Raw genomic sequence first — 16,206 nt, forward strand, 5'->3', positions numbered from 1 at the left:
GGACATGAAACAAGGCTGCAGGAAGCAGGAGAACATGCTAGTAAAGACCGAGGCCCTAGCTGGGGATTCAGCTCTCAGTTCTACCCCCTTCCACACTGTGGGGCCCTGGGCCTCCCCTACTGTAAGCTGCAATTCCCCATCTGTAAAATGAGGGTTAAAATAGTGCCTATGGTTCCTTGCTAAGTTAAACACAGAATTACCATACAATGCAGCAATCCATTCCTGGGTGTATACCCCAAAGAATGGAAAGCAGGTGTTCAAGCAAAAATCTGTCCCTGAATATTCACAGGGGCACTATTCACAATAGCCAGAAGATGGGGAAAGCCCAGAGGTCCACCACCTGATGAAGATTTAAAGAAAATGTGGTCCACCCATACAAGGAATAGGATTCACCCATAAAAAGGAATGAAGTACCAATAAACACGGCAACATGGATGGACCTCAAAAATACCATGCTAAGGAAAGAAGCTGGACACAAAAGGCCACATGAATGGAATGGCCGGAACAGGCAAATCTATAGAGACAGATGGCAGATTAGTGGTTGCCAGGGGCTGGGGGTGGAGGGGAGAATGGAGAACAACTGCTCAATGGGTACAGAGTTCCCTTTTGGGGTGATGATAATGTTCCAGATCTAGACAGTGGTGCTGTCTGCTCAACACTGAACATACTAAATGTCAATAATGGTAAATTTCACGTATGTGTACTTTACTGCACACACCAAATAGGGCCTACTGGCTGGAGATGCAGCACAGAGATCAGTCAGTAAATCTGAGCTGCTATTACTACTACTTCCTGCAGGTGGAGGGAAGGGCAGAAATTAGGGGAATATTTAGGAGATAGGCCACAGGATACAGTGACTGAGCGCAGAATGAATGTGTGGGATGCCAGAGATAGGGGTCAAAAATGTCCCTGGATGCCTCACTTGGGAGGCTGGGTGCTGGTGGGGCCCTCTACCACAGTGACAGGTGCAGAAATATAAGCCCTTAGAGCACTAGAAATCAGCCCCAAGTTAATCATACTTTTGAGATTTCCTCCAGAAATCCTGCAGCCAAATTTCACTGATAATGATTATAAGTACAGATTTCAAAGAGCCTGTTTACCGTAAACTTCATTAACGAAAGAATAAGTAAAGAGAAGCAGCCTCCTCATCCCCAGGCCCTAACTTTCCTGCTTGTCTCTGACAAAGAATCATGAGCTAGTACCATCTCTTTAAGCACATATTAGCTGAGAGCAGATTCCTTTGATGAGTTCTATCACTGCATTTATGAAAAGCAATGTTGGATCAAAAAAAAGGCCTTTCAAAAGGAATGCTTTCAATGTTTATAATCCAACAGTAAGTTACAAAAGCATGAGGAGGAGTTGTTTATACAGTTTGACTTCAATTACGTAATGAATAAATTCATAGACTTATAGAAGCAAGAAGCCATCATGTTAGCAATGGTCCTCCGGTGGTAGGATTATGAGGTAATTTTATTTTATTCTTCCGACTTTCTCTGTTTGTGTGATATAGAGGGGGCGTTTCCTCTAAATGTCCACAATGGACAGATATTAAATCCTACCTGCCTACCCCCAAAAGACAGAAAAAGTCTGGAGAAAAGAGAAGACCATACAGAATTTCTCTGGAAGAGATTTCAGGAGTAATTTAGTTGAAATCCTTCACTTTGAGCTAAAGATCCAAGAAGCAGAGGGGGTCAGTGACTTGTGGACATTTGTCCCACAGCCCTTGAGGACGGAGAGTGGCTGCGCTTCCCAGCTGACAATTCTGAAAAGAGTGAGGGAAACACACTTATTAATGGAGCTTTGCTAAGGTACTAGTCTAGTGAAGAAGTGGATTTGAGAATTAATTGCACAGCACTCTGTTCCTTAATGTAGCCATCAAGCTTCAGGACCTTGGCCAGTTCCCACAGCCTCTCCACACCTGATTTTTTTCACTCTCAAATGAGAAAGCGAAACTAAATCATCTGTAAAGTCTCTCCCAGGGCAAAAATTCTATTCTGACGTCACAAAAATGTATTAAATGCCAAACAGGAGACCAATCTCAATGTCACAGAGTGACAAGGTGTATCAGATGTCCCAGTGTCAGGGGATCCCAGCCAAGGGTGCGACCAACAAGCCTGGGGTAGGTTCAGGAATCACAGAGATACAGAAGTTGGTCAGACTCCTGTGGGATGTTGTCCAAAGCACAAGTAGGAAAAGAAGAGCATATGCAAAACTGGAGCAGTGTGGAAAACACAGGGACCCAGCAGCACCAGGAGATTAGCACAGGCCAACTTTTCTGATGGCTCCTGAATATTAACCTCAGGTAACTGAGCTTAATCCAGCAGGCAAGAGGGAGTCCCTCCAGAAAGGGAAAAACAAGCAGGTTTGTGCTTTAGAAAGATCACTACAGTGAGGATGATGGGCTAGAGGAGAGCAGGGATGGACAGGTAGGCTGGTGCAGTAATCCACACAAGAGGTGACACAGAGAAGGTAGACGTGGTGATGTGTGATTGCACACCTCCCGTCCTGAATGCAAGTCAACACCATGTGACTCTGCCCACAGTTACACGCTCCCTCCGCCGTGCTCAAGGGTATACACTGTAAATTCCTGTATTTGAGAAATGCTCATGTTGCATATAGCTATCTACCGACGCTTTTTTTTGCTTATTGATAGAAGCTCTTTATATATCAAAGTTGCTAATCCTTTTTTATGTCTGTTACAAGTATTTCCCCAAATTTGTCACTTATCTTTCTTAATGCTGTTTTTAAATGTAGAATTTTCGACTATTTGTGTACTCAAATCCATGTTATTCCTTCGTGGTTTTCTTCATAGCATATGATACTAACCTATATTTACCTTTTAGAAATCGTTTTACTGAGATTTTAATCTGATGAGGGAATTCATTTTTATTTTTCTTCCAAAAGACCCAGCCAGTTGCCCACCAATTTATGAATGATAACATCCTTTCCCCATTGATCTGAAATACTACTTTATTCTACGGATGTCTGTGTACGTGCTCTATTCTGTCCCATTGGTCTGGCTTTTCTTGAGTTGCATACTACAGTAATGAAGCTTTATAATTCTTTAACATCTTCTAGGGCAAATCCTCCCACATTCCTCTTCATTGTCACAATGTTTTCATCTGATTTTGGAAATCTATATTTTCAGATGAAACTCTGATTAATTTAATCACGTATCTCCCCCCAAATCCTATTAAAATTATTATTGGAACTGGTTCTACATGAATTTGGGGGAGGTAACAGTTGGTTTCAATGTCTCTCTCTTGATTATATCCGAGATCCTTGTTCTCCGGGTCCCTGCCCTGGCGCCCGGCCCTTTTGAGGGCACATGGGATCAACACAAGAAGCTGTGGGGAGCCCCAGCACAATCTGAACACCAATGTCAAGCACGTACAGTGTGATTTTTTCCTCCCAGACTCTTCATGCAGCAGACAGAAAGGGCAAGAGGACTTCATGATACGAAATGGGAAGCAATTTCCTAGGGCCTTGCTTTCCTTGGCTGACACCTGCCAGTTTCACCCTCAGGAATGTAACAGAAAACAAAGGAGCAGATGGGGTCACAATTCACACTTACCACAGAGCACCTGCAGAGGGGTGGTGTCTGCATGTGCGTATAATAATAGCAAAGACAGCGGCTGATGTTTACTGAGCACTTACAAAAGGCCAGGCACTGTGCCCAGTGCTTTACACACATCAATCCATTTACTTTGACGACTACCCTGTGAAGTGGGTACTATTACCACTCATTTCACAGCTAGGAAACTGAGGCCCAGGGAGGTAAGGAACATACCCACAGTCACATACAATCAGTGGGCAGGCAGGGATTCAAAGCTAGGCCTTTGGTCCAAGAACCTGCTGTCCCCACAACACTGTAGGGGACGCTGTCACATTTATAGACCTCACCTTCCGGCTCAGTGGTGATCTCCCTGAACGGGGTCCACAGTGCAGGGTCACCTGGGCCAGGGGCTGTAGGGCTGAAATCCAACCCAGTGCTCCACTGCCAAACCGTGCGCCCAGGGGTCTACACCCCACAGCAAGTACCTACTCCCGTCGCCCTTGAAGACAACGTGTGAGCTGGAGGCTGCCCCGAAGAGCGGGGTGCGGCTCGTCTCCATCCACATGAGAGGGTCTGGGGCACGGAGGAAGGGCTCATAAACATCAATTAAGTGAAGGTTCTCTGACTTCTATTACAATCACACAGCGACCAGACGCCTGCTCCACCGAGCGGCAATCACCGGCATTGATGGACATTTACCTACCGAGTGCCAGCCAGAATGTAAGGCACAGAGTGGGGCGCAAGGACGAAGCGGACACGGCCCCACCCTCCAGGAGCACACAGACCATCCAGGAGGATTGCTGGCACCTGACTTCCTGAATCCCCTGCACCCCCCATAAACTCTCCCCTTGCTATAGCCAGACTTGGATGTTGTTTCCATCTCTTCAGGGCAGGGATTCAGCTCCCCAGGAGGGAGTGTGGCCCACTGCCCAGCAACAGGCCTCTGGAGCCAAAGTGCCTGTGTTCAAATCCTGGTACCAATCCCTAAGAGAAAAGCACACACACAGCACGCCTGAGACTGCTATCCTCTGAGAGGCCAGTGCGTGAGGCAGGGCCTTGGCTGCCATCTAGAAACTTGGATTTTGGGAGGGCTCCCATCATTCCCTGATAAGACTGGCTCACTGCACCTAAGCTGTCATGCAAACAACGTGGTTTATGCTAAACACAGTCCTCCTGGGAGTCTGGAACCACGGTATGTGCCCCACAGAGGATGCCGTGTGCCCAGCCCGCAGTAAGAACCCCGGTGCTGGTCTCCGATGAGCCTCCCTGGTGACGACACTTCACATGTGCTGTCACACTCATTGCTGGAGAACTCCGTGCATCCGGTGTGCCTCCACCGGGCAAGGACTCTGGAAGCTGGTGCCTGGTGTCCTCCAGACTTCTCCCCGTGCATCTCTGCCCTTTGTGGATTTTACTCTGCATCCTTCTCGGTAATAAATCAGCCATGAGTAGGACTATGCAAAGTCCTGTGTGTCCTCCTAGTGAATCGCTGAGCCTGGGAGTGGTCCTGGGGACCCTGACACACTAGCTGGGTGACCTTGGGCAAATGACTTGACCTATATGTGCCTCAGTTTCCCCATCTATTAAATGAAGGTGATTTTAAAATAGAATCTATCCCCCAGGATTGCGGTGAAGACCACATAATTCAGCGTATGTCAATTGCTTAACGTCTGGCCCCAGCAGGGATTGAAGCAAAGTGCGGTTACAAGGTGAGGACACACCTCCTTGCCCAGACGGAGGGGCCATCCAGGGAACTTGCCCAAAGTCTCTGGCCACACTGGGGGACCCCACGCCACACAGTGGTTTGGGCTGCCAAGGCCAACAGCTGCCCCCTCCCCTCGGCTCTGAGGACAGCCAGATACCAACACACCAGAGGCAGGAAAAGACACACTGGGGAGCATCAGGGGACTGTCCAGCTCAAGTTTTTATTCTTACCTTTATCCTTTCTTCTGCTGTTATGGTGAAAAGGGCTTTTAGCTGGGTTCTGTTCTAGAAAAAGAAAAGAGAAAACACTTTCATCAGCAGGTGTTGGGGTCTGACACAGAGGGTGTCATTTGGTGTATTTACAACCCTCATGTCTGGAGAAACGCAGGCCCTTGACTGTTGGGGGCCGGGGCTTGTGAGGTCTGAAAGTCCCTCCAGGGGGAAAGGTCTGTGGACCTGCAGAGCCTCCTTCTCTCCCGGATGTTTGTGAGAATCCAAACACCAGTTTCCCCAATTGGCGAGAAAGCAGGGGCCGTGTGCCCTCCAGTGAAACGCCAGGGGTTAGGGTCAGGCCGGACAGGGGCTGAGGACCCGCTCCAAAGCTCAGCAGCCCGGCGACAGAGCAGCCAGCCACTCGTCCTCACCAGCACGGTTCTTTCAGGAAAGGTGCAGACACCTCCCATGTGATGTGCCCCACCCCCAGCGCCCCATGGGTCTGCTCCTCGTGCTTTTAAAACTCCTCTGCTCTACAGGAAACAGAAGGGTGTTAGGCCAGCTATGTGTCCAAGTGCACAGCATCTGAGAAGACGCGCCGCGAGAACACACTTTGTCCCGGGGACACAGGCAGAAGATCTTGAAACTAAAAGGCAGTACAGGGCAGTGGTTAGAGCCAGGGCCTGCCTGGGCCCACACCTGGCCCCACTGCTCACGAGCAGTATGACTGCAGGCAAGGCACTGACTTCTCTGTGCCTCCGTTTTCCCATCTGTAAAATGGGAATCCTATTCAACTCGATACGGTTGCTGTGAGTATTAAATTAGCCAATCTAGAATCTGGAAGTGTGCCTGGCACACGAAGTGAGCCCTGAAAGTATTCCCGCTGTTGGCTAAGGTCGGTGGTGGTGGTGGTGTCGGTGTGCATAACCCGGCCTCAAGGCTTGGAGTGTGAACTCCAGGGAGCGAGGCAACCCTCATGTCATTCCATCCCAGCTGCCGTCCATCCAAGCTGGAGCCCCGGCCTGCACCCCACAGTTGTTACCATAGCAGCACTGGGGCAGCCCAAACCCGTCATGGGCCAGTGGGACAGCCTAGTGGAGGCTTTAAAAGGAAATAAAAACACTACGAGGCCCTTGTTTAGGGAGAAAAGGGAATTTTTAAAAAACATGAGTCTTTAAAGAAAAGACACGTATGAAGCGATCACCCGTCTCCTCCCATCCCTGAACTGCACCTGTTCAGGGGTATTCAGGACACCCTGTGAGTTTCCGGGTGCAGACCTGGATGCCCGAGGTTGCGCTCAGAAGCCCATGCTCGATCACGTTGTTCGATTCCCTCCTCTCCCTCTGGGCCCCTCCTCCCTGTGTTTTCTGACACCCAAGGTCTAAGCAGAGAGAAACTGCATGTGTACGATGAAGCTTGACTTCATCTCTTTGCAAAACGTCAATCCTCACCCCCGCAGAAATTTCAAGGCTTGCGAAACATGTTTTAGATCATGGCCTGAAGTCAGAAAACACGGGCCAAGCGAAATGCAGGGGTGCCTATGCGAGGCGGGCAGGACGTTTCCGTAATAATGGAGACACGACTAGAATCATCGTCTCAGAGATGAAAAACCCGAGCTTCAGAGAAGTTAAAAACTAAAACCTCCCCAAGATTTATTAGTTTACTGATTTGTTCATTCATTTATTCAACAAATATTTACTGAGCATTTACTGCGCATGGCTCTATTTTCGGCATGGAGAACACAGGTGTCAATGGGAAAAATGAGGTCCCTGGTCTAGTGGGGGTGGGGGTTTCCTAGGGAAATAAAGTCAGTGTGACAGACAGACGAGGCCCCAAGCAAAGGAACAGACGGTGGCCCTGCAGTGAGTAGGGACGCTCTATTCCGCACCTCTATCCCCCCTTCATCCCCCCACCCGCCTTCCCCAGGTACTTTCGGGGGCTTGAGGTCCCAGCACTCCGGCAGGAAGAGGTGGAGGCTTTCGCCTCTGTTGAGGCTGAGTTTCCATGGTTGGTTTCCGACTGCTGCCTTCTCCCCTTCTGATTTTAACTCACTTGGTTTCCTGTCCTCCGAAATTAGGATGGTATTTCTTCTGGGTGATTTTATCTCTATTTTTGTATCCTTTGTCCTCTGTTCCTGACTTTGTACCTAATTATTTTCTGAGACATTTGTCTCTTCTGACAGTTTGATTTAATAGTTTCCTTGTACCTGGTCTTTAGCTTTTTGGAATCTTTCTTTTTAATCTCATTTTATCTAGCTTTTTTTCCCTTATTGTGGCAGCAACACCACACACAGGTCCTTGAGCCTTGGGTGAAAGGAGCTGGTAGCCGTGTGGTCTGATTAGGAATCTGTCGTGGGACCTGGGCAGTCACGCTCTGAGCCCCACTTTCCCCGTCTAGTGAAAGCTTCTACCTCCAGAGGCTGAATTCAGAACAAAATGACGAAAGTAACTAGAGCATGAGCAACTTGAGGACAAGGACAGAGTCTTCTCCTGTGTCCCCAGGATGCACAGGGTGCCAGGCATGACACACAAGGAACCACATTCACCGCACGCGCAGATTAAAAGGTGAACGAAACGTGAAGAGACCAACAGCAATGGTGTTACAGGCTGAAGTGTCCGCTCAGAATCCACATGCTGAAGCCTGGTCCCCAGCACCTCACAAGGTGACAGTATTTGGAGGTGGGGACTTTACAGAGGTGAGTTACCTAAAATGAGGCCATTACGGCAGCCCTGATACAATCTGACTGGGGTCCTTGTAAGAGGGGATCAGGACACAGGCACAGAGGACACAGGGAGAGGATGCCGTCCACGCACCAAGGAGGGAGGCTCAGGAAAAACCAACCCTGCCCACACCCTGATCTCGAACTTCCAGCCTCCAGGGTCATGAAAACAGATTTCTAGTCTGGGGGACTTTGTCAAGGCAGCTCATAGCAAACTCATACAGACAGAAACTACTGGTTGAGTGCTTATTTTATGCGAGACACAGTGAAAAGAACTGAAAACTACTGATTGCTTATCTTTATTATAACCCTGTGTCAGACCCACGGGAGTTAAGTAATTACTCGAGGTCCCGCTGAGATGTTAGGAGAGCTGGGTTCACAGCAAAGTGTGTGAGATTCCAGGGCCCACTCACTCATCTAGAATTCTGTACTATGGAAAGAAGGAAGGAAGGAAGGAAGGAAGGAAGGAAGGAAGGAAGGAAGGAAGGAAGGAACGAACTAGCAGATACTGTGCTCTAAGTGTCACAGCTCCTAAAACAACAGTGAGGACACAGAAACCAAAGTAAGGAGGACATACCAGTGCTGAGCTCTGAAAGGTGAGCTGGGCAGGAAGCATCAGGACCTCTCCGCTTCCCACTTCTCCGGCCTTGACGGAGGCTGTGTAGCTGACCAAGAAGGAGTCTCCCACTGCTCAGAGAGAAAGCACACGTTGTTTTAGCAACCTAGAGATAAAACTTACATATCACCCAGTTCACCCGTTTTAAGTGTGCACATCAAGGGATTTTGTGTATTTAGAGTTGTGTGACCACACCACAATCTGATTTTGGAACATTTCCATCACCCGAACAAGAAAGGCAGTCACTCTCCACTGCCACCCCAAGGCCTGGGCAACCGCTAATCTGATTTTGGGGGTGGTGGTGATAATAATTTGTCTTTCTGGACATCTCATAGAAACAGAATCATATAATGTGTGTAGCTTGGGTTTGATTTCTTTCACCGAACAGATGTCTTTTGAGTTTCTTCCATGTTGTGCATGAATCAGAACTTCATTCCTTCTTTTTCTTTTTTTTTATTATATTATGTTAGTCACCATACAGTACACCCCTGGTTTTTGATGTAAAGTTCGATGACTCATTAGTTGCGTATAACACCCAGTGCACCACGCAATACGTACCCTCCTTACTAGCCATCATTCCTTCTTATTGCCAGTTGTCTTCCATTGTTGGGACAGACACAGGATGCTGCTGAAGGGACCCCAACTCCCTCTGGACAGCTACAAACCCCTGGGGGGGCGCTGGATAGAATAAAGTATTGGGAAGAGGGTGTGGGGAATATTGACTTAATTTGAGAATGTTGGACTTTGGACTTCAAGCTTACAAGGACAAACATGCTGATCTCAGATTTTAATTCCTTTTGGACGTGAATATATCTGGGTTCCAATTTGTAGGGGATTCTTTCCTAAGATTTTCATTTCTCCCTGAAAATTTGCAAAAGGGAGGTGTTGGCAGTCCGCTGCAGGAGAATCTTTGTACAAATGAACTCAGTGTTGTCCCCTAAGGGCCCTGCAACACTCGTGACCCACCCTGTGGACTAGCCCCTGTGGACTAGCGTGGCAGGACTTGATCGGATGGGTACCAGAATCAGAGAGAATTCCCAGCCTTGGGTACAGAGTACCCCTTGAGTTATTGGATAATGCAATGCTCCAAGTCAAAGCCTTCCCAGGACAGAAAAACGACCTCTTCTACCCACCAGCAGTCCCAGAGGGGCCCACACAGGGGCAAAGGGTGTGTGGTTTGGGGGAGCAGGGCTCGCCTGAGTCCTGACCAAGGCTGGTTTCCTTCCCCAGGGGACCAGTCCCGATCTGCAGATTCATGAGAAGCCCCAGGAGTGTGGAGAACAACATGAGAGATCATCAGGGGAAGCTCACACTCACCACCCACCCCTGACGTTTCAGTCCGCGAGCACGGCACCCTCCCTGAAATTGGGGGGGGGGGCTCTCCTCGCCCCTCCTCACAGGGCAGTGCACCCCACCTGATGGGAGGGACTGACCCGCGGCAGTGGGCTGCTGGCTGGGGGCACCAGCCTGCAATGGCCAATGGGGGACTAAGCCCATCCTGCTCTGCGGGTCAGAGAGTAGGGCCACCTGGTCAACCGAAGCCTGTCCTCCAGCCCTGCCTCCACCTGTTACAGGGGTCAGAATTTAGCCCTCAAGTGCTGTAATGTGCTTCATTTCTCAACATGTGGAGCCCTCGAAAAAATGTAAAGGAGAGGAGAAGTGAACACTGAGGTTATGGAACCACGAGGATTTTTATTTTAAAAATCCTCAACACCTTCATTTTATTTTTATGCAATGATAAATCATTAGGCTCACAAAGACGGCATCACAGAAACAACCGAGACGATACCGCAGTGAAGGTCCTGCGACCAACCCTACCCTGGCACAGTGGCTTGTCGCCCTCACAGCCCGCCCCCGGACCCCACAGGGAGCCCCGAGGTGGGTGGAGGAGACCTCATAGGCTGTGATGCCCAGAGCAGGAGGCCGAGGCTGAGGGGTTGCCTGCACCTGCTCCCCTGGGGAACGAGCAGGACGCCACCTCTCCCCTGGGGCCGTCACCTGTGCTCCATACGACACACACACACGCACTAAACACAAGCAACAAAGTCACTACAGACACGGGAAACACTTCTTCGGGTCAGGCTTTCCGTGAATTAACCCCTTCTCCTTACAGTCACATCCTGAAGCAGACATTGTCACCATCCCCGAGTGACAGAGAAGAGTCTGATGTTCTGGGATGTGCAGCGGGCAGAGTGCAGGAGGGCAGGGAAGTGAGGTGCAGAGGAGGAGAGGGGGGCCTCCCAGGCGCACAGTGGAGCATGACTGGATGCCGACAAGCCGGGGAGAGTGACAAGTGTGGTCTGTCTGGCAGGAGCACAGACGCTGGGAGCCGCTGGGGAAATGAGAGGAGAGAGGCAGGCCTGCTGGACCAGAGGCTGGGAGGGCGTAGAGAGGGACCCGGGCAGAGCCAGGGCACGTCACCTCGCTCGGTCTCTGCTACGACTGTGAGGTGCTGATAGACATACGTCACATCCCAAGTTCAGAGAAATTCAGTAATTTCCAGAGGCGACGCTGCTCCTAAGTGGCCAAGCGAGGAGTCAAATCCAGGTCTGGCTGAGACCGGGGTGCGCTCTGCTCACAAGCTTAAGGCCGGGCACGGGGCGGGGGGGGGATTTGTTTTTCCATCTTTGAGGGAAGGTACTGAAGATCACTTGGCTGTGACGTATCCTAACAATTTTTAGGACATTGCTTACACCACAGCCCGCAAAGAGGTGGCTGCTCGTGGGCCAACCCTGTTGGTAGCTTCTGTCAAGAGTATGGGGTCAAGGAGGACTCTGAGGCCCTATCTAGGCTCAGAGGGAAAGCGTGGCACGATTGGTGAGCAATGTGGGCCACCATCTGGAAGGGGAGAGGTCAGTCCTGAGCATGTGAGAGCGTACACCACAGCCTAAGGGTCACGGGGTGGACCGTCTGTTCCCCTGTAAATGAGACAGGTGCTCAGTAAATGAAGTCTCACCCTCCCCAAGAAAATGGACAGTCCTGAAGTCATGGTAACAACGAATCCCAGAATTCCCTGCAGCCTGCTTAATTAACCAACGACAACTTCCCTCAGGACACACGCCTCCAAAGCCAACCAGGGACGGCGGCACTCAGAAAGCCAGCTCATCGGCGCGGACGTACTCCAGCGAACGTGCGAGAACTCGTGCGAAGGTCTCATGAGCATGCTTCCAGGGCTGGTGTCAAACCAATCCCACCTTGACCCAGCACCCCCCCAGCCAAGCTCTGCATTTCACTGAGGGATGAGAAACCTGGTCGTCTGGTGGTGGACAGATGGTGTTTCACTATAAACTCTATCTTTGGTTATGTCTGGAATGCTTCATAATAAAAATTGATATACTAACATAAATACTAAAAATACCTATTTCCTTAAAACTCGTCCCCCAAATCCTGTGTCTCCCTAACCTAAGTAACAAACCCAGCTTTTCGGGTGCAGATACTGAGTGGAGATCTCCTCCTTCCATACCTGATGGTAAAATCCGCTGGGAGTGAACACATGTCACGTGTTTAAGGACACGCCTGCCACTCGTTACACATGCCATCAGCGGCTGTATGTTCACTTTCCCTCCCTGACTTCATACACGCGGTTATTACCTTCCAGAAACTTCTTTCTGAAAGCCTGGAATCCTGCTGAGGTCTGGTTTCCATCTGACTCCCTAATGGAGAGGCCAGTGATGTTGTCGAGCAGGAGCAGATCGGAGAGGTTGGTGGCCACGGGGGTCCTGGCGTTGTCCACGAGCAGTCTCACCTGAGCTGTCTGCAGTTCGCTCTGCCCGGACACCTAGGACAGGAGACGACAGGAGGGCAGCTTTGCTGGCAAGTCCCACCTCCTAACGTGACCCCCCAGCTTGACCTGTGCACGTCCAGTCCTCAGGCAGAGGGAGGGCACGACCGTCTCACCAGGGATGGAGAATTTATCAGGTCTGATTTCAAAGGACCCAGGAGTGTTTTGACGCACACCTGCTAAGCTGTTGCTTGGTGACAGTTTCAAAGTAACTGGGACCCTGAAATGCAGCGAAATTATTCCTACAGGGAAATAGAAAAAAATATCGAAGCACAGAGCCACAGTCGGGTTGGGAAGATGGTGCCAACTGGGGTCACCAAAAAAAGCAAACAATGGCTCCTTCTTACACTGTCATTTTGAAGGTTTAGCCCAGCCCCAGAGCATCTGATGGCCATGTGACCTCCAGGATGAGCAAGTCGGCGGGTCTCCATCCTCCTGGCCAGTGTCCCCCAGGCAGGCTCTGCTTGGCCCTGGGTTTGAACGGCTCGGCTGTTGGAAGCTGTCCAGTGGCCCAAGCAGCTTGGCTCCCCGCCTGGGCTCAGCAACATTGCCCTGGTCCGACTCTCGAAGCTTTTCCCACCACCCCTGCCCCGCCTTCACCTAGTCCTGACGGAAGGGACACAGGAGCCGGGGAAAGAAGGAAGCAATGTCTGTATATACAGGCACACACACACGTACACACGTACACACGTACACACGTACACACACACACACGTACACACGCACACATGTAGGCAGACAGCAGAAATATCTCCAGGAGGACGTATGAGAAACTGGTATCACCAACTATATCCAGGCAGGGGCACAGGACAGCTGAAGGCCCGAGATAAACCGAGGGTTGTACGGTAGAGGCTTAACTCCGCAGGTGTGGACTGCCCAGACCCCTCACACCCCGAAGAAAGGACTGACTCCTGACCAGCTCCTGGGAGGCTAACTGTAAAGCCCTGGGACTATCCTGCCTGAGAAGAGCATGTTTATATACCTGGGGCCTCGGAGGCCTCGGGCCACAGCAGGCCGTGTGTGGTAGCAGTGTGATTGGAAGTGGGGGCTGTGAGCCAAGCTGTGTCGAGGTGACCTCTGCAGGGGCTAGAGACCAGTTACTGAGGTCAGCCACGTGGGCACCGCATGCCTCCATGAGGGACCCGCTTTAAAACCCCTGGACATCAAGGTTGGGGTGAGCGTCTCCGATGGACAATATGTGGTACGTAATGTCACACGTCAGTGCTCTGGAAAATGAAACATCGGCCACACGACTCCACGGGGGAAGGACAGAGGGAAGCTTATGGCTGGTCTCACGACTCTGTCCTATGCGCCCTTTACTTTGCTGACTTTAATATGCACACTTCTGCTGTAATAAATCCTAACTGTGAGTCTAACGGCTTCCTGAGTCGTGTGAGTCCTTCCAGTGAATCACAGAGCCCGAGCGTGGTCCTGGGGACCCCCACACAACAATAATGTGAAGCACCATCTCCTGGGATTAGTAAGGATCCAAGACTTTAAAACACTAAGTAAAATTTTTACACTGTCAAGCACCATATCAATGTTGAAAGAAAATACATCATTTTTTCTTTCCCGTTCTAATGACCACAGTGCATTTTCACAAACAGGAGTTGAATTGTTACCAAAACTCTTGGTCCTGGTGCCGTGATATGAAACAGAAAATCCCTGTACGTCACTTCATCCCTCATGTGTCCAGACACAGGTGGACAACCCTGTGACTTGCCAGTCCTTAAATACGTAACTCTATCCAGACGTGATTTGGTCAAAATCCAACTATTTTCTCTTCCACTGTAAGTCACCTGTGAATACCTACCACGGCACATTTCTGAAAAATCACTCCGTCCTCAGCAGTTCCTGGAATGTCTCTTGAGATGTCTCCAAACTACAATAAAGTATAGAAATGATTAGAAAACGAAAAACACTTCACACTATGCATGTTTAATAAAAGTACAAGATGTAAAAAAAAAAAAAATTGAAAAATAAATAAATAAACGCACAAGATGCACTTTTAAAGGAAGGATAGAGACTTACTTCTGTAGTCTAGTGACTGCCTTAAGTCATCTTGAAGACTTCTTTAAGAAAGTATTTAAAGGATTGGAACTTAAGCCCATGAGGAAGGAAGAACATGGGCGTTGGTCACCGGAGCTCTCTCCTAGTCTGGGGGGCGCGTGTGAGCAACACCCCCCGTCACAGGAAGACAGCACACCGGGGCTGGTGCTCGGACAAGAGGAATGTGTGTGCGTGCTCACACCGCCGGCAGCGAATCGGGCCCATTACAGCAGACCCCGCAGCCCACTGCTCGGATTCACATCCCCCATTCATCTTCGATACTAGATGCTTTTGTACGGAAGGAATAGGCTTTTCTGAAGAACCAAAGCCTGTGGCATCTTACACATGGTGGGCCCCAAACCGGTTTCCTTCCAGCTTCTGGCAATTCAGGGAAAGGACCCGACGTGTGACTTACCAGGCCGTGTGTTATAGGAGACTCTCTTTTAAACAAAGTCTTCTTGGGCCGCGAGCGAGTGAAAGCAAGGCTGGACTGAGTTCCCGGCCCAGCAGAGGGTGCAGAAGTTGGGAGTGGTTTAAAGATTTCACTTTTCCTGCTGAATTTCCTTCCAAACGGTGCCCTCACTGCAAAACAGAGACATGAGCGCATGACGTCTAATACAGGAAGGCAGTAAGACGCGGGGAAACTCGAGAGGCGGACCACATGTGTGAGGAAGGACCTTGGAAAGTGTTTGCTGAAAACGAGTGAGTGAATGAATAAATGAATGAATGACCTATCATCTCTTTGCCAGGAAAATGAGATGTGCTCACTTGGGGGGGGTTGTTATGAAGCCTAAAGAGAATGCTTCTCAAAGTATGTGCTGCTCATTGTGGGTGTGGGCTAGAATGCACATTCCTGGGCCCCCTCCCGGACCTACTGAATCAGACCTCCAGGCGAGCAAGGCGCCCCGGTGATTTCTACATGCATGGCATCAGACGGCCCTGGGCTCGAATCCTGACTCTGTCACTCACCAGCTGGGTCTCTGGGCAAGTCATCTGACCTCCCCGTGCCTCAGCTTCCCTAACTCTGCAGTGGACAGAAGAGTAAGTCTCCCCTCACTGGGTCCTTCTGATGACCTGTCTCACGCAGATCATGTTAAAAATGCATGAGCGCCATGGGTAACACAGAAACGTCACGTAGAAGGGACTGGCAGGGCTGTCAGGAGTGGGTGCTGATGGGCTGTATGGCCCCGGACACTGGGAGCCTCAGTTTCCCTCACTTGGCAATGTGGCTAAAATCTCCCTGAGACAGGGCTGCCCAAGGAGCAAACGAGAGGCCTGGATGAAGGTGAACACGCAAAGGAGTTACCAACGCTCGAAGCCAGAAACCCAAATGTTTGAAACAACTTGGTTCGTAGGGTTGCGTGTTTTTCAACATTTACCTTCTACCCAGATGCAAACTGGCATGTGATTAAGAATGACTTTATTTTTTAGTCGCTCTTAAGGTGTTATTGATAAGATCTTTAGAAGTGCTTTTGAAATCTTTTATAATTTCAGAATCCACGTAGGAAGACATAAAAACGAGAAGAGAAAAAAAAAAAAAGATGTAGAACTGGATCCTGGATAACATT

The 16,206-nt window shown here is 49.8% G+C and overlaps 1 protein-coding gene across 1 annotated transcript in view; it reads right to left on the reverse strand.

The window, feature by feature from the left end:
• Positions 1–16,206, reverse strand: part of EVC2 (EvC ciliary complex subunit 2) — a 117,997-nt gene that overhangs the window by 91,790 nt on the left and 10,001 nt on the right. Inside the window, 5 exon segments of the mRNA XM_040624923.1 lie at positions 5,492–5,545; positions 8,770–8,879; positions 12,400–12,586; positions 14,403–14,471; positions 15,054–15,220. Coding sequence (XP_040480857.1) covers positions 5,492–5,545; positions 8,770–8,879; positions 12,400–12,586; positions 14,403–14,471; positions 15,054–15,220 — 587 coding nt within the window.

Source organism: Ursus maritimus, unplaced genomic scaffold (assembly GCF_017311325.1).
Source record: "Ursus maritimus isolate PB19 unplaced genomic scaffold, ASM1731132v1 scaffold_8, whole genome shotgun sequence".
Classification (NCBI taxonomy): Eukaryota; Metazoa; Chordata; class Mammalia; order Carnivora; family Ursidae; genus Ursus; species Ursus maritimus.